At 32.9% G+C, this 24,423-nt stretch overlaps 1 protein-coding gene across 2 annotated transcripts in view; it reads right to left on the reverse strand.

Annotated features, from left to right (window-relative positions):
- Window positions 1-680: 680 nt before the first annotated feature.
- LOC107557582 (ras-specific guanine nucleotide-releasing factor RalGPS1-like) overlaps window positions 681-24,423 on the reverse strand; it is a 149,793-nt gene continuing 126,050 nt past the window's right edge. Inside the window, exons 11-20 of one of the 2 annotated variants that reach the window (XM_016241057.1) lie at window positions 19,234-19,301; window positions 11,554-11,680; window positions 9,755-9,906; window positions 8,571-8,619; window positions 6,254-6,334; window positions 4,439-4,544; window positions 3,063-3,155; window positions 2,756-2,861; window positions 2,556-2,647; window positions 681-1,540 (exon numbers count right to left, since the gene is read on the reverse strand). In XM_016241057.1, the coding sequence (XP_016096543.1) occupies window positions 1,511-1,540; window positions 2,556-2,647; window positions 2,756-2,861; window positions 3,063-3,155; window positions 4,439-4,544; window positions 6,254-6,334; window positions 8,571-8,619; window positions 9,755-9,906; window positions 11,554-11,680; window positions 19,234-19,301 (904 nt within the window). In that variant the 3' untranslated portion in view covers window positions 681-1,510. The remainder of the gene's footprint in view (window positions 1,541-2,555; window positions 2,648-2,755; window positions 2,862-3,062; window positions 3,156-4,438; window positions 4,545-6,253; window positions 6,335-8,570; window positions 8,620-9,754; window positions 9,907-11,553; window positions 11,681-19,233; window positions 19,302-24,423) is intronic. The other variant, XM_016241058.1, reaches the window with a different exon arrangement.

A 24,423-nucleotide genomic window follows, 5' to 3' on the forward strand; every position in this document is an offset into this window, starting at 1 on the left:
GGCAGCATTGATGCGTGCAACAACAGGATAAATCTCATAAAAATATATCCAGGTCACATTTCACACCAAAGATAAAGAAAAAGGAATTATGTTTTGCATAAAAAAATTGAACCCATTCTTATCTTTTTTTTTTTTAAAGCTTGTGACATTATTTTCAAGTACATTTTAAGCACAGTTTAATTGTATAAAAATATAAAAAGTGCATTAATAAAAAACAGAACAATCATGCATAAATGAAAGAAAGAAAGTTCAATAAATATGATTATGAAATATAAATATTGAAAATTTAAATAATGTGATTTTGTTTGTATTACAGTGATGAGAATTTAAGGGTTAAATGTGCTTAATTGTCACGAAAATAATGTCAAAACACGGACAATCTTAAAAACAGGCTTAATTTTCTTTAAGCAAAATATTATTAAACTCATTTCGTTCTATTCATTTTGGGGTCAGATATGACCTGGACAAGTTTTTGACCGGTTTTGTGAGATTCGCCCGGTAATTTAGCGTGAATGTTTAGGATTTCGAAGATATCAAAAAAGTTCATCAAAAAAAGCAGTTCTTGTTTTTGTGAGACGGGCTGAATGGAAAATAAGCTCGTGTTTTAAAAATGGTATTGTCTCATTAATGTACAAGGAACCCTATCAGATGTGACAAACACAAACCTTTTGCTTTTGTAAAACATATTTCAGCTGGTTTAAGTTGTGAGTTGTGAGCAAAACCTTCATTTGACAGGAAAGGCCTAATAATTTGTTAATACTTAAAGCCCAAAACAAGCTTTCACAAGTATAAAATGAGTAAAACAGAAAGTGGATTCAGAATCCCTGATGTCAGCAAGTCACACTCACAAACCTCCTTGAACCAGCATCATCACATCATAACATTAACCAGAAATAAAGATCACTGTGCTGAAAGCAGATGTGATTAGTCTGTAACTAAACAGCTCTTAACCAGTGAGTATCATTAGCTGGGTTAGGTCTTCATCTTTTTTCCTGATCCAGCTGTGGTTTGTTTGTTACGGCTCGTTGTAGGAGCAAATGTCTGTTAGTTTGGCTTTTTATTCTTATGCTACAGGCGGCATGATTTCTCTTTCACACTGAAACTCACTTATATCACCACAAAAACACCCATCTCGAGCTTCTGTTTAATTTAATTCCCATAATGTACTTCACTGAAGCCACACAAACACCTTGAGATCCAAAAGTCTCCACTGAGAAGACATGATGGAGCTGGAACAGGCCAGATTTACCTCCCTTCCATACCCTTTACTAGACTGACCAGAACTAGTGTGCAAACCTCCACGTCCGGCTCTGTAACAGACATCCTGATGTTAGATGTGTCCGTGAGGCTCACGGAGGGCCAGTGGATCAGAGCGAGTCCTTTAGCTCAGTGGACTCTTCAGTATTGAAGGGTTTTTGCTCTTTTTTCATCCTTTTGCTGAACCAAACACGTTCTTCTCGATCTCTGTAGGCCTTATAAATGTCTTCAGGCAAGAGTTACACAAGTCTGTTTACTCAAACGACATGAGATTCGCTGGTATCTACAAGAGCAGAAAGAGTGTTATGCATTTATAGTTTAGTTGTTCTCAGTAGCTGAACAATGTCACAACTTGCTGCATTACAACAGAACTCATTCAGAATTTTGAGTCATAAGTATTTTTTCATACTATTAAATACATATCAGTTAATATAAATATATATATATACACTAACATTCAAAAGTCTGGGTAAGATTTTTGTCTCTTCTGCTCACCAAGGCTGCATTTATTTGATCAAAAATACAGTAAAAACTGCAATATTGTGAAATATTATTACAATTTAAAATAACTAGTTTCTAGGTGAATACATTGTAAAATGTAATTTATTTCTGTGATTCTGTGATTACTCCAGTCTTCAGTGTCACGTGATCCTTCAGAAATCAGTCTAATATGATGATTAGCTGCTCAGGAAACATTTCTGATTATTATCAATGTTGAAAACAGTTGTGCTGCTTCATATTTTTGTGGAATCTTTGGTAAATAAAAAGTTAAAAAGAACAGCATTTATTTGAAATAGAAATCTTTTGTAACATTATAAATGTCTATACTGTTACTTTTGATCATTTTAATGCATCCTCGCTGAATAAAAGCATTAATTTCTTTTTTAAAAAGCAAAACAAAACAAAACAAAACAAAAATCTTACTGACTCCAAACTTTCGAACAATGGTGTACTTATATTGTGCACATACATATTAGTATATAAATTAAATATAAATATATAAATATAAAAAAAAAACATATTTAAACATTACAATTAAAATATTAAACCATAATATTAAAAAAAATTACCCCAAGTGTTCATAATGTGATACCGTTCTTGCATTGATTCCAGACTTACAGCTTTATTCATTTGTTATGAATACCAGTAATATGATTTCTGAATCTCGAATTTGTGTCCATATCAATTTTATCTATCTATCTATCTATCTATCTATCTATCTATCTATCTATCTATCTATCTATCTATCTATCACAAGCTAAATGCATGGAAATGAGTGGATCAGTGGTTGTTGATACCTGAGGTCTTCTTCTCCGACAGGCCTCCTCCAGGTGTTTGTGCCACAAGATCGCAGTGAACCGATCGCTAGTCTGAAACTTGTAAACATTCCCTGAGAAACACAGAGATTCTGCTCCAGTTATGTGGATACAATCATTTCGCAATGAATACATTTGTCATATAAAAGCACTAAAAGAAACCCTGTGTGAATCAGATTTACCTTTGTCAGGATGGTTGAGCTGAAAGATGTTGGGTTGAGCCGGATCATCCGGCAGCACCACCATCCAGCCCAGAACACACACTTTCTTACACGGTGAAGACTTGTACTGTGTTATACAGCGTAAGATTCCAAAAAATGTTATTTTCATGTCAAATGATTCATTTTTCTTCTTAAAAGAATGAAATATGTCTCCATTAATGTTGACATTTTTTATTTATTTTAAATTAATTTTAATAAAATTAAATACAATTTTTTTTTTTTTTTTATAAAAATACGGAATTGCTGTGTGCTTCTTTGCGTCACCCACATGTTTCCGTTCTGTGGCTCGCAGGGCTTTGGATCCGTAGAATATGAGAGTGGAACCAGAAAGTGTGATCCAAAACCGCGTCCACGAGGCGAGCTGAAAACAAAACAAAACATGATATACAAGCCATGACGCAAACATGAATTAAACAACAGAGCTGGGCAACATTTGCTATGAACATATAAATATATGAGATATCTAGGGAAATTCCTGCAACTCAGATGAGAGAGCATGGTGCTAACTTCAAACTTCAATTCCCAGGGAATGCATGAACTGATCAAATTTACCTTTGGATAGAAGCATCTGCCAAATTCATAAATGTAAATGTAAAGACATTTTTATGTTTTTTTAGATATACTGTTTCTGAAAAGATAAATGAAGAAACAGACTTTGGAATGATCTTTTTTGATGTTTTGTGTTTGTACGAGTTGGCCACTAGATAGAGTGCTTGAGTCAAATGTTTAGTTCATTCAAAGCCACAGAGACACACCTGTTGGTCAGTGTGAAAGTTTTCTCTTTGTTCAGGATGCTTTTAATATCTCGTGAAGGCCCTGAAGGAGGCTGAAATGTCATGAAACTTTTTCATGTAAAAGCTAAAAATTGGCCTCTGTTGCATACTTTTTTTTTTTTTGAAAAGTATATAATCAACCAAACATCTCAAAATGTATCTGTTATTATCTGCTACATCCCAAACAGCAAAAAACAAAAAAAAAGTATATTTCAAAATATACAAAAAAAAGGCCAAATATATTTGCTAAAATATTTCTAAATTTATTTATATACATATATTTTCTACCGATATATAATCTATCTATCTATCCATCCATCCATCCATCTTTTTAAAAATAAATATTTTAAGTATATATTTTAAAGGCATTTAGTGATAACTTTGCCCTCCATTTATTTCAAACCATGAACATACATTCAAATGTCACATTTGAAGAAAACATTTTATGCTGTCTATAATGCATACACATTTGAATAATAATCAGCAAAGGGACATACTTTACAATGTTAAAAATAAAATAAAAATAAATATTCTTAATAATACTTACATTTAATATGAAGATTGAAACTATATATATATATATATATATATATATATACAGTCTCAACCTTCATATTAAATATATATATCTTTTTCAAAAACATTTCATACATACAACATATATTGAGCATATATTTAAAATATTTTTTTGCCATTTTATGTAATCTTCACGCTGATATCTTTGGCCATAAGTACAGTTTCTGGAGCTGTAAATGTCATGTATGCACCAATTCAAAGCAAATGCATATATTTATATACTGAATATTCACAACTGCTGAAAAATATTCAAACATAGTTTTTTTTAACTCATATTTGTTCCCTTCCTGCTCACCTTGGGTTTCCTGCCCTCCTTCAGCAGGGTTTTCCTCTTCAGCGGCCCCTGCATCGTGACTCCACTCGACTCTCCATGAGCCAGACTGGGCTCTGCTACTGACGGACTGCACAGAGGGAATCACATTAGCCCAACACCCTCTCAAAAACAACAACAACCAGCTGTTGTGTGTGTGTGGACTGTTGCTTCTCTAAGCATGTAATGAGGCCTCAGAGAGCAGACGTTCCAGCTCACATCTGCTGTGAGGATGTGATGGAGCTGCTGGAGAGCTCAGGCTGAGGTGAAGTGTGAGTCTGAGAGATGCAGGACAGAAAGGTTCCCCTTCACCCGGCAAACACCCCACTCACAAGATATCGGCTCTGTATCCAAACCTAGTGAGCTGCCTATGTAGGATGCATTTTCATACGCACATTCTCAATGTAAACCGTATAATAACGCAGCCTTTAAAATACTCTATTCGTGCCAAATTCCTCAAGTGTTTTACTCCATATTAGACTTTAAAATATTTAAAAGACCATTTAATATCTGACGTTCCAGTGAAGACCTGCACTATCAAATACATTGTTTTTATACATTATGAATGGCTAGAAATCAATCATTTTGTATTATACCATCATTATATAATCACTGTTGCACTCTATTGAGCCGAGTCTCCTCACATACATCACACTTGCATTGCTTTCTAGAAGCTTCATTTAACTAAACCACAATCAAAGGCACTTAAACTTCGTGTTGCTTTGCGTTGTTTTAAAAGGCAGCTTAAAATTTTTATGTATAAAGAACATATTTATAAAGTGTTAAAAATTATTATTATAAATGTGTAAAATGTTATTTGGAAAAAAATGTGTTTCTATTACATTATATATATATATATATTTTCCCTACACACTATAGTCCTGTACTGTTCAGAAGTATTTAAATCAATTTCTAAATTTTTATTTCAAATCTCTCTTAATATTTTTAAATCGGTTTTAAAATCAGATTTAATTATATTACATTATATTCTGTTTTTCCTACTCACTTTAGTACTGTACTGTTTAGATGTATTTAAATCAATTTTTTTAATCTAATTCACTAATTCATTAATTAATTTAATCTATTTTTATATGATTTATTTATTTGAACCTAATTGTTATTATTTATTTTAATCTTATTCATTTCTTTATGTTAATCAATTTTTTTATTTTCACCTAATTGTTATTGTTTAATGTATTTTTATTATTTATTTTTTTAAACAAATTGTTGGTTTATTTATTTTTAATCAAAATGTTTTCTTTATTTTAATCTTTTTATTATTCGTTTACTTTAACCTAATTGTTATTGTTATTATTTATTTTAAACAGTTTCTTTATTTAATGTTATTTATTTATTATTTATTAATTTACACTATTTTATGCCGTTTTTCTCTAAACTTTTCTACAGACCCTCAGTTTGAAAACCCCTGTGCTAAATGACTGAATGTGAGGAGCTCTATTTGAATGCTGTCCATGTACAGTGTCACACTAGTTAGGATGCTGCATCAGAAGGAAGCCGTCTAGGTAGACAGCACAGGACAGTGGGCCGCAAGTTAGCTGGTTAAGTTTCGGAACAGAGCTTTTCTCTTCTATAAATACAGTCATTCTGTACTATAAACATGATGACAATCTGATGTCTGGATGAAGAGAGAACAGACGACAGACATGACAGTCTTCAGACTAAACCAGAAAAGAGAGGGAAACTGGAATGTTAAAGAGGAGACGCTGCATGCAAGACAGGTGAACCCGATGTCCCGGAGGAACGGAGGAGGTGACCTTTGACCCAGGTAAGGGTTTGTACCTGTGGGCATGGCTGCAGCCTCTGGGGGACGCGCGGAGAGGAACCCTCCAGTTAGGGCCCAGAGTCGCGTGCATGCGGCCCCTGTTTGCACATTCGCTACAATGAGTTTGATTGATACGGATACTACACTCAAACTAACATTTAGGCCTAAATTTGTGTATTGAAATGCATATAAATTTTTCATCCATTTGATTTCACAGTTTTAACATAAAAAAAATTAACTTAATGCGATGCATGTTTGTCAGTCATACATGAGTTAAACAGGTAAGAAACAGGTCAAATTTCAGCACTCAAAAAAAAAATAAAAAAATTAATGATTAAAAATTGTAAAAAAAAAAAATCTTATTATAAACTTTATGCATCTATTTTATCAAATTCAAATTGCTTAGAATCAGCATAAATCAATGGAAGCTTATTTCTATAATAAAAAAGGGTAACCGACTTTTTTCATCTTTTATTCTTCCTGTTCTGATATATAAACTCAGAATTGCATTTTAAATTCAAAATTCTGATTTAAATCCAAATTTACATCTCGTAATTCTGACTTTTTTCTCTGAATTCGGAGTTAACATTTTTTTTGCCTCATGGAATAAAAATAAAATGTATAAAATATAAAAAAAATTATAAAAAATGTTTTAGATTAAAAATAAATAAACCAACACTTTGTTTGAAAAAAATAAATAATAAAAATACATTAAACAATAACAATTAGGTGAAAATAAAAAAATAGATTAAAATAAAGAAATGAATAAGATTAAAATAAATAATAACAATTATTTATATCTTGCAAATCTGACCTTTATTCCTCAGACTTGTGAGAGAAAAAAGTCAGAATTGTGAGATAAAACGTCATAATTACCTTATTTATTTATTTACTTTGATCCCGCTTCCATATAAATCAGTTTTTTGTGTTCGCAGTTAAAAAGTATGAACATGGTTAAAATATGGCTAGCTTTGAAACAAGCAAATGAAAATGGAAACAATTTGGATTTATTGATGATAAATAAATAAACCTGGTTATTGTGCATTTAAAACACATTCAGTTTACAGAAATCTAACCTGTTTCATTTATGTATAGTTGACAAATATGCATCACATTCAGTTTATTCGTTTATTGATGGACATTTCAAATGCAATACATAAATCTTACATTTAGGCCTAAATATTGTTTGAACATATACACTGACTGATTTAAAGAAAACTGAATGAAATGACTGAATCTGTGCAAATGTTAAAGGGATAGCTCACATAACAATGAAAACTTACTTTCTCTTTTACATGCAATTCAAACATACAGTACAGTGATGACTTTCAACGTTCAAAAACGCACAATTTCACAGCTAATATGATTTGTGCACAATATCCCAAGACTTCTGAACTCATGTGTTCCAACACATAGGGCTTGTGCAAACTGAAGACTAGTGCAAAAGTTGTTTGCATCACTGTTATGGTGCTTGAAAGCTCTTGGTCACTGTCTGCTTTTACTGCATGGAAAAGAGCAGCGTGAACATCTGCTAAACGTTTCCTTTTGTGTCTCATAGAAGAAAGATGAGTGAATAAATGACGTTTCATTTTTCAGGTGAACTATGCCTTTAAAGCTTTAACTAGCTCTGAGACCAATTTTTGTTGCAGTTGTTTTGCTATTTGTATGTATATAAATGCGTTCTCCTGTGGAATAGACATATAAAGATGTTAAACATTTATAAACATCTATAACTGGAAACGATAGGCTAAATGAACAACAAAAACAATAAACAATTAGTACTGTTGAGCTATGAAAAATGAATAGAATTAATTTGTTTTAGAAATCTCATTTTTACATGTTGTTCCATGGCAGTTCATCTTATGAAGATCATACAGTAACACTTTACAATACGCTTCATTTGTAAACTACATCAGTTAACATGAATGAATGAACAATGAAAATACTTCTAAAGCATTTATTTAGTCTTAATCTTAGTCAATGTCAACATTTAGTGATACATTATTAAAGATCAAAAGTTGTATCTATTAATATCATTTTTAGCTAACATGAACTAACAATGTATATTTATTAACAAATATTAATAAGTACTGTAACAAATGTATTGCTCATTGATGTTAGTTTATGCAATGTTAACTAATGAGACCTTATTGCAAAATGTTACTGGTCAGATTCTCTTATTAGTAATCTCAGACTGCCAGGCCAGGAAAACCTTTTCTTCTCTCATAATGGTTGAGTTTTCCTCTAGAATGACCGGAGTAAGTCATACTAAAGCTGCAATGTGAGCAGGTGATGTTTAGACACAAATGCATGACAAAACAGACAGAGTCTCACCTCTCGAGCCCTGGAGAGAGATCATCACAGAACGAACTCTGACTGCTGCCTGATGAAACACAAACCAAACAAACCTCACAACCGTTTCCAGTAGAGTACACAATGAGGTACATTAGTCGTGGCCTAATGGTTAGAGAGTCGGACTCGTAACCCAAAGGTTGTAGGTGGGGGGGGAGTGAATGTACAGTGCTCTCTCCCACCTTCAATACCACGACTGAGGTGCCCTTGAGCAAGGCACCGAACCCCCAACTGCTCCCCGGGCGCCGCAGCATAAATGGCTGCCCACTGCTCCGGGTGTGTGTTCACGGTGTGTGTGTGCACTTTGGATGGGTAAAATGCAGAGATGTGGCATACTTGGCCACATGTCACGTCACTTTCACAAAAGCAGTACAGTACGACCTCAAAGACATTACTGGGGCTGCAAAATGGTTTCATTTAAAACACTGAAGACATACATTTTTATTAAAATGTTATTTTAATCATTTCATTAGAAATTGATAACACAAAATAATTTCGACTTGTCTCTCATTTTCTTGTAATAAGTAATGCACTTACTATGGAAGTACACTGGGTCAGGCATTAAAAAACACTGAAAGCCACAAGACTATATTGCATGCGTTTGCATGGGATTTGTGTGGTACAAACACTGATTTTCTCTGTGCAAAGTTATATTTAGTCTTTCAACTCTGTTGCCATGGCGACACAATGGCCGTTCTGTTCCTTTTGCACAAAACATGCAATGATACCAGAAATCTAATATCTATTATAAAACATATCTGCTTGATTGCTTATAGTGTCGCAAAATATAATTGTCCAGCTCTAATCTGCTAAATGCAACTCTACGGCATGAAGATATTAAGATATGATATAGTCAACTTTAACTTCATGATTTTCTGTAAACGTGCTTTGAAACAATGTGTGTGAAAAGAACCATATAAATAAATTTGACTTGACTAATTCATGTAAGTGCTTTAACAATAATATAAAAGCTTCACATTTATGCTTTTAAATCCTCTAGAATGCTGGGTCCGTTTACTTCCAAGTGCATTACTCTAACCACTTTTTTTATGTATTTTTGAGGGATGATTCAAAATGATTTTTAGCAGTAATCAATGTCATGCCAGAAAGATGCATTAAATAGGATGTGCAGGGCTTTGGTAAAATGCCACAGCTTGTGCTGATACCTCTCGAGATGCCGTTGGACACGGATGAGCTGTGTGGGTTGTTCCGCGCTGGACTCTGGGACTCTAGGAAGCTGTCGTCCAGCAGGTGACGTGGTTTCTCTATGGGGAACGTCGCACTTTTACTCTCCACCACACCGAAATGCCACATCATACTGCGAGAGAGTCAGAAAACCATCATGAGGCATGAGATTGTGCAACACCATAAGTTTCCAGGGAGAAGTAAGTTTGCCAAACTAAATACAAAAGTCTTGCATATTTGTGACCCTGGAGCACAAAAGCAGTCTTAAGTCGCTGGGGTATATTTGTAGCAATAGCCAAAAATACATTGTATGGGTCAAAATTATTGATTTTTCTTTTATGCCAAAGATCATTAGGATATTAAGTAAAGATCATGTTCCATGAAGATATTTAGTACATTTCCTACCATAAATATATTAAAACTGAATTTTTGATTAGTAATATGCATTGCTAAGAATTTCATTTGGACAACTTTAAAGGCGATTTTCTCAATATTCAGATTATTTTGCACCCTCATTTTTCAAATAGTTGTATCTCGAACAAATATTGTCCTATCCTAACAAACCATACATCAATGGAAAGCTTATTTATTCAGCTTTCAGCTGACATATAAATCTCAATTTCGAAAAATGTACCCTTATGACTGATTTTGTGGTCCAGGGTCACATTTGATATTTAGTATACAGTTACACTAACGTTCAAGTTTGGGGTTGGTAAGATTTCTTAATGTTTTTGAAAGAAGCCCTTCTGCTCACCAAAGCTGCATTTGTTTGACTAAAAATGCAGTAAGACAGTAATTTTGTCAAATATTATTACAATTTAAAATAACTGGTTTCTATGTGAATATATTGTAAAATGTAATATATTTATTTGATGCGCAGCTGTATTTTCAGCATCATTACTCCAGTCTTCAGTGTCACATGATCTTCAGAAATCAGTATAATATGCTGATTTGCTGCTCAAGAAACATTTCTGATTTTTATCAATGTTGAAAACAGTTGTGCTGCTTCATGTTTTTGTGGAAACTGGAAATTTTTTTCTGGAGTCTTCTAAACCTAAAAAAAGAAAAAGAAAACTAAAATCTAAAAACCAAAAAAAATACGTACCTAAAACACCTAAAAATAAATTCATAAATGTTAAGTGGAATTAAATAAAATATAAAAAAAGGAAACTTTTTTGTTACTTTCAACTTGTTGCCAAGGTTAACTTGATTTACTAAAATAAATACTAAAACTAACTAAAACTGGGGAAAAACATCTATAGAGGTTTATATAGAGGTTAAAATGAAAATGGAAAATATAAAAATAAAAACGAATCCAATATATTAATAAAAACTATTATAGTATCTCAATGACACAAATGTAGCATTGGTAACAGTCTCACCTTAAAAAAAAAAAAAAAAAAAAATCTGGGTTTTATAGAATAATTCATGCAAGTGCAATAATAAAAAGCTTCAAACTTATGCTTTAAATCCTCCAGAAGGCTGGGCCTCTGTACTTCCAAATACATGACTTTAAATACATTATATTTATTTATTTTGAAACTGAGGGATGATTCAATATAATTTGATGTATATAAAGTAAAAAAAAACAGCATTTATTTGAAATAGAAATCTTGTGTAACAACATTATAAATGTCTTTACTGTCACTTTTGATTAATTTAATGCATCCTTGCTGAATAAAAGTATTAATTTCTTTCAAAAAATCATACTGACCCCAAACTTTTGATCAAAATACAGTATGTAAGTGTGTGTGTATATGTAAAAAGAGACAAAACAGACGCGTTTCCGAGGCTGTGGCTCTTCCTGTGGCGTGAGGGCGGCGGGGTGGGAATATGAACCCCCACGGTGGCATCAGGGCAAGTGGGCCGTCGATTATACCTGACCGATAAACACAACTCAGACGGACCTGGACGAAAGGGACAAAGAGAGAAAAGCAGAATGAGTTTTGCTCTGAACATGCCTCATTGTATCTCAGCCACTCAGCGTCACACTCAATGAAACATAATGAAAGAAAACACGTGGAGGCTCTGTCAGCGGAGCCTCTGCTTTAGCAATCACAGCCGCAACACAAATGTTAACATTCTCTGGTCCTCTTGAGGGAGACAGATTCACCGCTGCGATGATTATTCAGTCCTGATAGAGGAAAACAGAGGATCCCCAGAGTAACGGCATCCACATGTTCCTGTCCGTGAGTCAGTGATGGAGCTTCATGGCGGCTTTCTTTTCATCACATGCTTTCTGAGGCCTCGCTCGCGGGATTTTCTTCTATTGCACAAAGTAGCTCTATAACTTTAGAGCCTTTAGTGAACAAGCATTTTAGTATTGTTTATATACTATTGTAGTATTTATTAATATTTTGAATTAACCTTCATTTTTATATTTATTAGTTTGCATTTTAGACTAGGTTTTAGCCATTTTATGTTTTTTTTTATATTTCTATTTGGTTTAAATTTAGATGGCTCCAGTGTTATTTTAGTATTATTTATATACTATTATAATATTATATTTATTAAATTTTAGTTTTTTTTTTGTATTAGTCATTTTGTTATGTGCTTTTGTTCTTTTTTATTAGTTTTTGTTACATTAATAATTGTCTTTCATTTATTGTTTATTTTATTCTGTTTTACATTTACATGCGGCCAGTGTTATTTTCATATTATTTATATATTATAGTATTCATTAACATTTTAAATTAGCTTTTATTTTTTTACATTTTTATTTTAATTATTTTAAGTTTTAGTAATTGTATGTGCTTTTCTCATTTTAATTAAAACATTTTTTTTAAATATATATTTCTATGTAGCTTTCATTTAGTTTTATTCCCGTTTTGCATTTAGATGGCACCAGTGTTGTTTTAGTATTACTTATATACTGATACTAAATTATTATAGTATTTATTCATATTTTGAATGAGCTTTTTTATATATTATCCGTTTCCATTTAATATCAATTTAAGCTTTAGTCATTTTTATTCTTTTCAAATTGTATTTTTTTCTATTTGGTGTTAATTTATTTTAATTTCAGCTTTGTTTTAGCAATTTTAGCACTTCAACTTAAACTTATGTTAGTTAGCTGTTGAGGCAACATTTCTAACTTTCATTTACATTTTCTTTTGGAAAACTGTTTGGAAACCATCATTAGCAATGCAAAGATGAAGGAAGTTTTCTCTTTCAGTTGCTCAAAATCAGCAGTATTATACTTTGACATGTTACTAATGGTGCAGATGCAGTTCAGCTTATTTACATGTGCATTATGCATTTAACAGACGATTTTTTTGATCCAAAATAGAGCAAATCTGTTATTTGTGTTAAAGGGAAAAGCCTGAACAGTTTACATGTTCACATGGGTAACTAAAGCGATAGTTCATCCAAAAATGAAAATTCTGCCATGATTTCTCACCCTCGTATTGTTCCAAACAATCCCTTTCTGCCAAAATAACTTTTGTGTGTGACACAGAAAGAAAGTCATAGTTTGGAGGCACATTTGTGTGAGTTCATGTTTGGGTGAACTATCTCATCACATGAACCCATCACAACAGGCGATCAGAGAGTCTCAGACTCAAGAGTCCTCCACAGTGGACAAAAACACCTTCAGGCATCATGGGAAAGTGGAAACAATGTAGGACAGTATGCTTACACACCAGAAGACACATTTAATGGAGCGACTGGAGCCTTAAACACTGACCAGTCTCTTCCAGTCTGGCTCTGACGACTGCTTTACACCTTGTTAAAGGTTCATGTTAAAAGCTTCATTAATGAAATGAATGCCACATTCGGAGTGTGATATTCCATCTGACAATGAAAGCTGCATGATGCGGTGAGATCTGATTTGAAGCAGATGTTCATGGAATTAGAACATGGAATTTTTAAGTAGTATCAGCAATTAAATGTAAAATGAAACTTGTGGTATGGAGCTACTTTTGTGTCTTTTTAGGTAATCAAACATACTTTGTTTGAGAGCAACATGAATTATATAGTAATTAAAAAAAGACTGCAAATAAAAAGTCTTCTTAAGACTGTTTCTAATTGCAATAATACAATAATTGATCAAATAACTGATCTCAATTTGTTTTATTAATAGTTTTGCTCTCACACACAATATGTTTGATTGCAGAAAAAAGTAGTGCTTGACTATTGATGATGCTGATATTTTATATTTTACATAGTATTTACTAAAATATTTGAAAATAAACTATTTCAAAATGTATCGATTTTAAAAAACAAAAAAATTTGAACTTGATAAAAAGTATCTGTAAAATAAATGACAGATTTATGCTTGATTCAGCAACTTCTTGATTTGCTGGACTCTCAGCACTTCAAAAATAAAAGTCCCCCACATGATACTTATTGGTCTTAAACTTAAAAACAAACAAACAAACAAAAAAAAAATATTGGCTTATACAGTATGTCAGCTTTGGCAATGTATCAGTCGACCACTAAACCTAACTCCATAATTATTTACAGTAGAAAATGTGCCCCAGACATTGAACTATGGCGCTTTTTGGGACACCCAGGATCGAATCCGACCTGTGCTATGTCCTGATTTCATCTATAATTAATAATTTCCTGCTTTGAAATAAAATGTGGCAAAAGACTATGATTGTTAAGCTTCAGAGGGAAAGCTGGCAGCACTCGGGGAAACTACAGAGCGGCTGCATCACTTCCAGTGCTCAAAACTGCAATCAGATGACTGGCTCAAACTGTGTTTGCACAGATATTATGCAGGTTCCACTGGAAAGACATACATTTTCATACATTATGGCCCTTTATTAATCACCTAATTATTAATTACCTAATATTTAGAGCACAGCTGACACTGGAGACAATTGTAGGTCAATCATTTGACCTCTCAGCTTGATAGGACATTCTGTCTCGTTTTGTACTTGGCTGCTCCAAAAGCGTTTACTATGCTTTAAAAGTCAACATTAAAGTACTCAAGTTACTCCAGTGTTTAGTACTTAAACATTTAATAAGCTTTTAGGAGAAGAAGGTTTTCTAAATGTGTTTGTCTGGTGTCTTCTGTACCTGCTGACTCCAAATCTTTCTTTTCTTCCTCTTTTAAAAGTGAATTAGATGTCAGACACATGCTTTGAGTTTAGCAGTACATGTTAGCAATCAATCTGGCCCTGTCTGTATGTGCTGATTCATAAGTTTAGGCACATATTTTCCTGTGTGGAGGTCAAACTGTACGGTATGAAAGCATAACTCGTGTTTCTTTAGTTTTTACTACTAAATGAGAGATTTGAGTGACGTTAGAGCCTCTTCTGCTCACCAAGGCTGCATTTATTTGATCAAAAATACAGTCAAATCAGCAATATTGTGAAATATTATTTCCATTCAAAAGAACTGATTTCTATTGTTATATATTTTGAAATGTAGTTTATTTCTGTGATCAAAGCTGAATTTTCAGCATCATTACTCCAGTCTTCAGTGTCACATGATCCTTCAGAAATCATTCTAATATTCTGATTTGCTGCTCAAGGATTCTTTGATGAATAGAAAGTTTCAAAAGAATAGCTTTTATTTGAAATAGAAGTCTTTACTGTCACTTTTAATCAATTTAATGTGTCCTTGCTGAATAAAACTCACCCCAGACTTTTGAATAGTAGTGTATGCACACAACTAAATGATGACAGGGAAACACAATGTGCAGAGCTAAGAATAGCATCCAAAGCAGCGGACGTGAGCGTGAGACGTCTCTGTCACGGGTCTGATTGTGATTAAGACCTGCTGTTACCAACATGAATGTAACCGGCTGCTTCCAGCTAATAATACTTTTACAGTGATGTATTTGAGAAATATTGTGCATGTGTGTCTGACTGTGACACAGAGCAACAGGTATGTTCACACACAGCCTGGACTTTCCCATCTAAACACATTTACGGCTTCTTTCTTTTCAGTATCTGTCTATCGGTCCATCCATCCATCCATCCATCCATCCATCCATCCATCATTCTATCATCCATCTATCCATCCATTCTTCTATTGTTCTAACCATCTATATTTCTATCATCCATCCATCCTTCTACTGTTCTTTCCATCTATCATTCTATCAATCCATTCATCCATCATTCTATTGTTCTGTTCAACTATCGTTCTATCATCCATCCATCCTTCTACTGTTCTTTCCATCTATCATTCTATCAATCCATTCATCCATCATTCCTATTGTTCTGTTCAACTATCGTTCTATCATCCATCCATCGTTCTACTGTTCTTTCCATCTATCATTCTATCATCCATCAATCCATTCATCCTTCTATTGTTCTATCAATCTGTTGTTCTATCATCCATCCATATATCCATCCATCGTTCTAATGTCCTGTCCATCTATCATTCTATCATCCATCAATCCATTCATCCATCCATTCATTCTTCTATTGTTCTATCCATCTACCATTCTATCATCCATCCATCCTTCTAATGATCTATCTATCATCCATCCATCCATCCATTCATCCATCCTTCTATTGGTTTAACAATCTATCATCCATCCATCCTTCTATTGGTTTATCCATCCATCTATCATCCATCCATCCATCCATCATTCTTCTATTGTCCTATCCATTTACCATTCTACCATCCATCCATCCATCCATCGGTTTATCCATCCATCCATCCTTCTATTGGTTTATTCATCCATCCATCCATCCATCGTTCTATCCATCTATCATTCTATCATCCATCCATTCTTCTTTTGTTCTATCCAACTATTGTTCTTTCATCCACCCATCCATCCAGTGTTTTATTGTTTTATCTAATGAAAATGTACAATTCAGTAGTGTTTAAAAAGCATCCTATGAATGCGCAGCATGAGCAGAGCTGGAATCTAGACAACTTGGAAATTTGTTTTGATCGGTTGAATGTGTTTTGGTCACTACATCACCGAAGTACAGTTTGTGTTATTTCATACTTTTGATGACTTTACTATGATTCTTGAATGTGAAAAACAGTCATAATAAAGATAGAGTAGGTGTGTCTGAACGTGGCAGATCAGTGGCAAGATCTCATTTCCTCGGCTGGACGTCTTCACAAATACATCTACCGGGTTATGTAACAGCCAGTCACCCTGAGACTTTAGGAAAGACCTCGTCCGCACAGTCCTCGCTGTGATGTAACCACGTGGCCACAGGCATCTCATTCAATAAATGAAAATTATATATATATACCAAACGTTGCTTCATGTCACGCATTGGCATTTAAGAATAAAATGAAAAGGAAAGAATGACACATCAAAAGCCAAATGGTCCCAGTATCCCAGACCGCTGTGTTATATTACACTCGGTCAGATCATCTGGTGCTGATATTTAGATGGGTATGATGCTTCATAGGGAAAAAATTTTGATGTTTTTATTTAATAATAAAAAACTTTCTGACTACAAATGTTCTAGACGTTCACTCCTGGCATTGGAATGAGAGTAGACGTGTTACTAAATGGCAAGAGAGGTTGCACTGGAAACCCCACAAACAACAACTTTTACGAACATGGAAACCTATAGATTTAGTTACACAGCTTAGGAGCAAATGCTTACAAATGATACTCATGGCGAACTTCTATTACTACTGGAAAACCCCTGTTGGCTCGTCATATCATGTACAATGAATGTCAGTATGTAACATACAATATTTACAATGTACGAGTCTGAGCAGTTCAAAGAGGACTAGAAATCCACACCTATGTGTTTATTACATGGCTCACATTCACACAAGACACTGAAAGTCATTTAAACTTTCAGTTATATGTGCCATAAAATAATCTCATAACTGTTTTTGGCAGTGAATAAACCAAAAGTACCTCAATTAGAGGAGTTAATGATTATGTGATGATATAGTATTAAGCTAATCGACTATTGTTTGTTCAATTTCAGCACAAATGTGCTCATGTGAGCTGTGGGTCAAAACACACAAGGCAATTTGGGCTAGTACACATTTTGTGTACAATTATTATAATTTTTATAAATATAATTATTACTAACCGTAGTAAATTCATGGTCCCTAAACATAACATTATAAGATATGCAATTATACAAACTCTGATGAAAATAAAATAAAAAATAAATGAATATAGTTTAGCACTGAGCAATCCTGAACATTTTAGGCCTTTTGATGATGCCAAATATATTTAATAATTATGTATAACAATTTTTTTTATCAGTATCACTCCAAACTCCAGGAAGTGTCACTGTTGTCTAGAGGATTCAACATGTTTAAACGCAAGTAAAATACAGTTAAAACCTAATTTTAAAGCTATTTTTAAACTAATTAAATTATATATGAGATATTATATAAATATTTAACCACTTGAATTAATTTACTTAAATATTATTTTCTTTTTTACACTAACAATTGTGAGTGAATAGATTCATAACACTAATTCCATGATTCATATGTGTATCAAATGATTGAATCAGTGTTTTGAATCGGTTCACTGAAATAGATGCTCTGAAACTGAATTCCATCAGTATTTTATTTCAGATCAGACGTGCTATTAAACTCCTTCTCAGATCTCTCATACATGTTTTGCTTTCATCAAAGAACCCTGAAAAAAAGTATCAGATCTTTAAAAGTATTAATTATTTTTTTTGCATATAGAATGATTTCTGAAGGATCATGTGACACTGTGATCACAGAAATAAATTACATTTTAAAATATATTACAGTATAACATTTTTTTTCAAATGCTAATAATATTTCCCAATATTACTGTTTTTACAGTAATATTGGCGATGGAGCTTGAGAAGGTCGTTCAAAGCATTGCTCAACGATACGGTTCATCACTGTTTTCTGGCCTCAATGAGTGATGCCTGCATGTGGAGTTGTGATGTAGATTTGCAATATTGAGATTATAAAGGCTCCGTCGAGAGCCATTTATGTGCTGTTTGTTTTCTCAGTCCACATTCTGTTCCCTTTGCCCTTTCAATGAGTCAAAGAGGACGGGGCCCCTCAGAGCCCTTCATTAACTCTACCACCAGGGGCCAGGGACCTCATTCAGATGGGACATAATGGATGCTGGGGGAAAATGACTGCAATGTCTTCTGTAAGTTACTACCGTTCAAAATTTGGGAGTCAGTAAGTTTTAATTTTTTTAAAGAAATGAATACTTTTATTCAGCAAGGATGCATTAAACTGATCAAAAGTGACAGTAAAGACATTTATAATGTTACAAAAGATTTCTATTTCAAATAAATATTGTTCTTTTGAACTCTCTATTCATCAAAGGGTACTGAAAAAAATATGTATCAGAGAGGTATTTTAAATTGCAATAATATTTCACAATATTACTGTTTTTACTGATCAAATAAATGCAGTCAGTGTTAACAAAAGAGATTTCTTTCCAAAACATTTTAAAAGGTTTTGAACGATAGCGAACGATAGGGCCTCATGGCAAAAAAATATATTTTAGACAACAAAATGCAGATATATTAAAAGTGTAGAAATAATGACATTTAGGGTGTTTTACCTGCAAGATCTTCTTTGGATGTGGCCATGCGCGGCGAGCTGTTCCCTGGTTCAATTTTCAGAGACAGTCTGTAACGGAAAGACAAGCAAAAGTCTCACACTCCACAAGTTCCAGGAAGCTTCAGGGTGGTACATTTAATATTTCAAAAGCAACTAATGATTGGCTGAAGGTACAGGGTTTGAAGATTAATTAATTTAGTTGAATCGGATCTGCCATAAACCCAAAAGACGACATGTTAGCGAAGTCACCACATCATTTTACCCTCAACCTTCAGTGCCACCTTAAACACTCAACATTTATTTTACTGTAAGAGACGTCACTTTTAATTTAAAACAAAAATATAATGGAAAACAGGATTTTTCTTGCTCTTTTCTATTAAGAGAATAGTTCACCCAAAATTACAATTTGCTCAAAAAGTACTCACTAGCAACATGACTTGCTCACCAGTGGATCCTCTGCAGTGAAAAAAAGTGAAAAAGTCCAGCTTTTGGCTTCACAAGACATTAACTGATGGACTGGAGTGGTGTGGATTACTTGTGGATTATTGTGATGTTTTTATCAGCTGTTTGGACTCTCATTCTGACGGCACCCATTCACTGCAGAGCATCCATTGCTGAGACAGTGATGCAATGCTACATTTCTCCAAATCTGATGAAGAAACAAACTCATCTACATCTTGGATGGCCTGAGGGTGAGGACATTTTCAACAAAATTGAATTTTTGGGTGAACTACTCCTTGAAAAAGTTTGATGCACTATGTATACCTTCGCCAAGTGCAAGAAGATTTCTTAAATTGAAACTGCAAAAATGACATCAAAACCATAAGCTCATTAACATATGACTGCCCACATTTACATTTAACACCTAGTCAGTATTCCTGCAACTTAACCTGCCCTGATGAACAACAGTCTATGTAAAATTTCATCACTTGCAAAATGACTAGAGACTAGAAAGATCATACAACACTAAACTGTAACCACTTCACCTTTCAAAAGCTATAAAAGCACTTACAGGCCTCGGAGGTGATGTAAAATGTTCATGCATGCATTTGGCTTTTCTAGTCGTGTACTTGACCAAAAGGAGACACTGAGAAACCCAAACAGGATCTGCTGGGCTGATAACATTTCACGTTTTTATAGGGGACCAGAAGGGACTCGTTGTTAACAATCCAATAGACTGAACTGCAATCTCTTATTTCCACACCATCAATTATGATTTGACATTCAGAATGCACAGAATATGCAAAAACAGCCTTTAATGGTGCTTTGGCATGATGTACGGTGAGATTTAAAAAGGAGCATTCAAAATAAACAGCATGCAGCCAAGTTTCTGTCTCTCAAACAACAAGACCAAGGTCATGGGTTCGATTCCCAGGAAATGAATGAGTTGAAAAAAATGTATAGCTTGAATAAAGTCGCTTTAGATAAAAGCATCTGCCTAAAGCATAAATGTAAAAAATGAGTATAAGTTGTCAACTACTTTTTTGTCAACAAAAGTGAGTTTTTTGACCATTTTGGTCTGAAGTTTTGCTAAATATTGATGCTATGAGCGAACCAGGGTTATTAGTTAAACTAAAAAAACATTAAAAAAAAACGCATTTTCATTACATATAAAAATAAAATAAACTTGAACTGAAATGAAATAAATATAAAAACCTTGACCTTATTTTAGAGAGCTGCCAAAGCGACATTTCTCATTGTCGTTTAGTTTAACCTGACGAACTGAAATAACTCAAACTGAAATAAAAAATGAATAAAAATCTATACAAATAATTAAATAAACAAAAACTAACAAACAAAATTAGTAAAACATTTAACTACAATTGAACAACAACTTTCCTACCCCAACATATGTAAAAGTTATAATAATAATAATATTTTAATAGCAAAATGTACAAAAATGCATAATTTAAAATACATAAACAATAATTTATCATAAGGAAATTACTTAAGTTACAGTTAAATTATAGTACAGTTACATTATCTGTTATTGTTTATAAACAAAATAAATCTCACATCAGGGATTTGTTCAGTCATCTTTATTTAACATTCCACATTTATCCAGGTGTGGTACAGTCAGTTTACTCATCTTAAATGCAGCTACTGGACTTTTTTTTTACATTTATGATCACTAGAGATCAATTACTGTGTGTTTGTAATAATCAAATCATTGAATATTTTTAAATAATTGAACACATCTGCAGAAATTACATCCAAAGAACCAGTTTAACACCATGAGCACACTGAAGAAAAAGTCCTCATTAAACAACACAAGACCTGATGGCCAAAGAACAAAATGAAACCGCCAAAAACAGCAACTCAACAACCCGAAACAGCGTTCAGGGGATTTGTGAAAGAAAAGATCAGATTCTTTCAGGATAACACACTGTTTTAGGGAAGTCAGATAGCCGGTGGGTGTGGAGAAATCCCTGGAGAAGCACTAATCACAGCAATCAATCATTCACTGCTAATTTGCACATAACAGCATTTCTCAGTCACAAAAACACACATTTTCACTGATGAGATTGGAGTGACTTAACAGAGGTTGAGAGTTCAGAAACCAGACAATGTCAAACTATTACAAAACATAACAAGACTACAGTTTTAGGCCTCAAAGACGAGCTCCTGTGCAACGGCTGTTTCCATACGGCAGGCAGCAAAATGACAAATTATAAAGCAGCACCACACGCATTCGCTGCAAAAAAGCCAATCCCAGAATGCACTGCGACGAGCTTGGTGTAAATTTCTGTGAGTACTACAGAGTTGCACTACAACAAACTAACAGCAACTCTATTTAAAAAAGAGATTATTTCAACCAATTTCTGCCACGGAATAAAAAATCAAATTTTATCTCACATTCATCGCATGATTTTTTCCCCCTTGTAATTCTGAGTTTATATCTCTCAATTAAGACTTTTTTCTTGCAATTTGGAGAAAAATCCCAGAATTGCGAGATATAAACTCAGAATTCTGAGGAAAAAGTCAAAATTGTGAGATGTAAACTCCGAATTCTAATAAAAATTCAAAATTGCAATATTTAAATTCAGAATTCAGAGGGAAAATATCGAAATTACGAGACGTAAACTCAAAACTCTGAGGGAAAAAAAGTCAAAAATTGTGTGATGTAAACTCACAATTCAGAGAAAAGTCAAAATCATGAGATGAAAATGAGAAAAAAAAAAGTCAGTTGCAATTACCTTTTAACATTTTTTAATCTGTGGTGGAAACAGGTTGTCAAAGTAAATATGCAAAACATATACAGCACATTGGAAATCACTTCAAACTGCTCATTCCGAGCCTCTGTGTCTGGTGGGTGAGGTTCATTTTCCACCCAGTGTTTCCAGACCTGTGGACCTGCAACGCAAAAGCCCTCGAGCCGCCTGCGTCTTTCATGTTCGCAGCCCATCCAGAAAGCTGGCCGCGGATCAGAAAGAGAGACGGCCACCTCTGATGAGGGAGGCCGGATACAGCCAGCAGCATGATGTCAGTCCTGGATGAACTTCAATAGCCCACCCTACGGTTTCAGTGCGTTTGGGGTCGTAACGGGGTCACAGACAAAACGTCACCATGGAGACCACATGAGAACCGCCGACTATCATCGAGATTTGGAGCTGAGCCCATCTCACCCGCTATAAAACAGAGCTGAGCTGTGCAAAAAAACACCCTGAAGATGAGATCCGGCAAACCACAAATAACTGTCCCTGTGTTGTATAAACAAAGATGGAAGAGCTACTTTAAAAATGTGTTCATCTACAAAATGACACTGACTGAACTCTGACTCGATCCACAAGAAAAGCTCTGTGATTTTAACCAAACGTAACTGCAATCTGATTATTGTAGGTCTTTTTAATGCGACTTTGGTTACATGTACATGTTTTTCTTATGCCTAAACATCAAACAACACACAATTAGACATCAAATATTTGGATTTCTGCAGTATACTGTATTGTAACATTGTTGTGGCCAGTTGTTCGTGTTTAATAAGTCATAAATGTAACATTATCTCACTGGATGAAGTTTTGCTGACATAACAAGAATGGCTTTTGTTAGTTTGGAAGATAAAATAAGTTGAAAATGACAGAAAAATCAGTACTGATACACAATGCACGCAGCATTGCCTACAGCAAAAAGTGTTTATGAATTTATAGCTTCAATTACATTAACGTTTTCTTATTAAATAAAACTGAACTTTATATGACCTGCACAAATTAGAATACTTATATTTTCAAAATATGTAAAAACCTAACTTTAAATAAAAGACAATATACATTTGTTTAATATATAAAAATACATATATTTTCAAAATATAAAATCTAACTATAAATGAAAAATATACTGTATACTTGTATAAAAATATAAATGTATATATATATATTTTTTTTCATAAATATGTAAAAACCTAACTTTAAATGAAGAATGTAAATGTGCATAATATAAAAATACATATTTTTTTTAAGAAAATGCTAATTTTAAATGATGAAAAATATATTTTTCGCTTTTTTTTTAAATATACAAAAATGTTTAATATATAAAAATACATATATTTTCAAAATACATATAAAAATCTAACTATAAATGAAAAATATATACTTGTATAAAACAAATGTGTGTATATATATATTTTTTCATAAATATGTAAAAACCTAACTTTAAATGAAAAATGTAAATGTGCATAATATAAAAATACATATATATATATATATAATGCTAATTTTAAATGATGAAAAATATATTTTTCGCTTTTTTTTTAAATATACAAAAATGTTTAATATATAAAAATACATATATTTTCAAAATACATATAAAAATCTAACTATAAATGAAAAATATATACTTGTATAAAACAAATGTGTGTATATATATATTTTTTCATAAATATGTAAAAACCTAACTTTAAATGAAAAATGTAAATGTGCATAATATATATATTTTTCTTTTTTCAAAAATATGCCAAAAATGTTTAATATATAAAAATACATATATTTTCAAGATAAATATAAAAATCTAACTATAAATGAAAAAATATATACTTGTATAAAAACATAAATGTATACATGTTTTTTTTTCATAAATATGCAAAAACCTAACTTTAAATGAAAAATGTAAATGTGTATAATATATATATATATATATATATATATATATATATATATATTTTTTTTTTTTTTTTTTTTTTCTATTTTTAAATAAT

Source organism: Sinocyclocheilus grahami, unplaced genomic scaffold, assembly GCF_001515645.1.
Source record: "Sinocyclocheilus grahami isolate Dianchi unplaced genomic scaffold, SAMN03320097.WGS_v1.1 scaffold609.1, whole genome shotgun sequence".
Classification (NCBI taxonomy): Eukaryota; Metazoa; Chordata; class Actinopteri; order Cypriniformes; family Cyprinidae; genus Sinocyclocheilus; species Sinocyclocheilus grahami.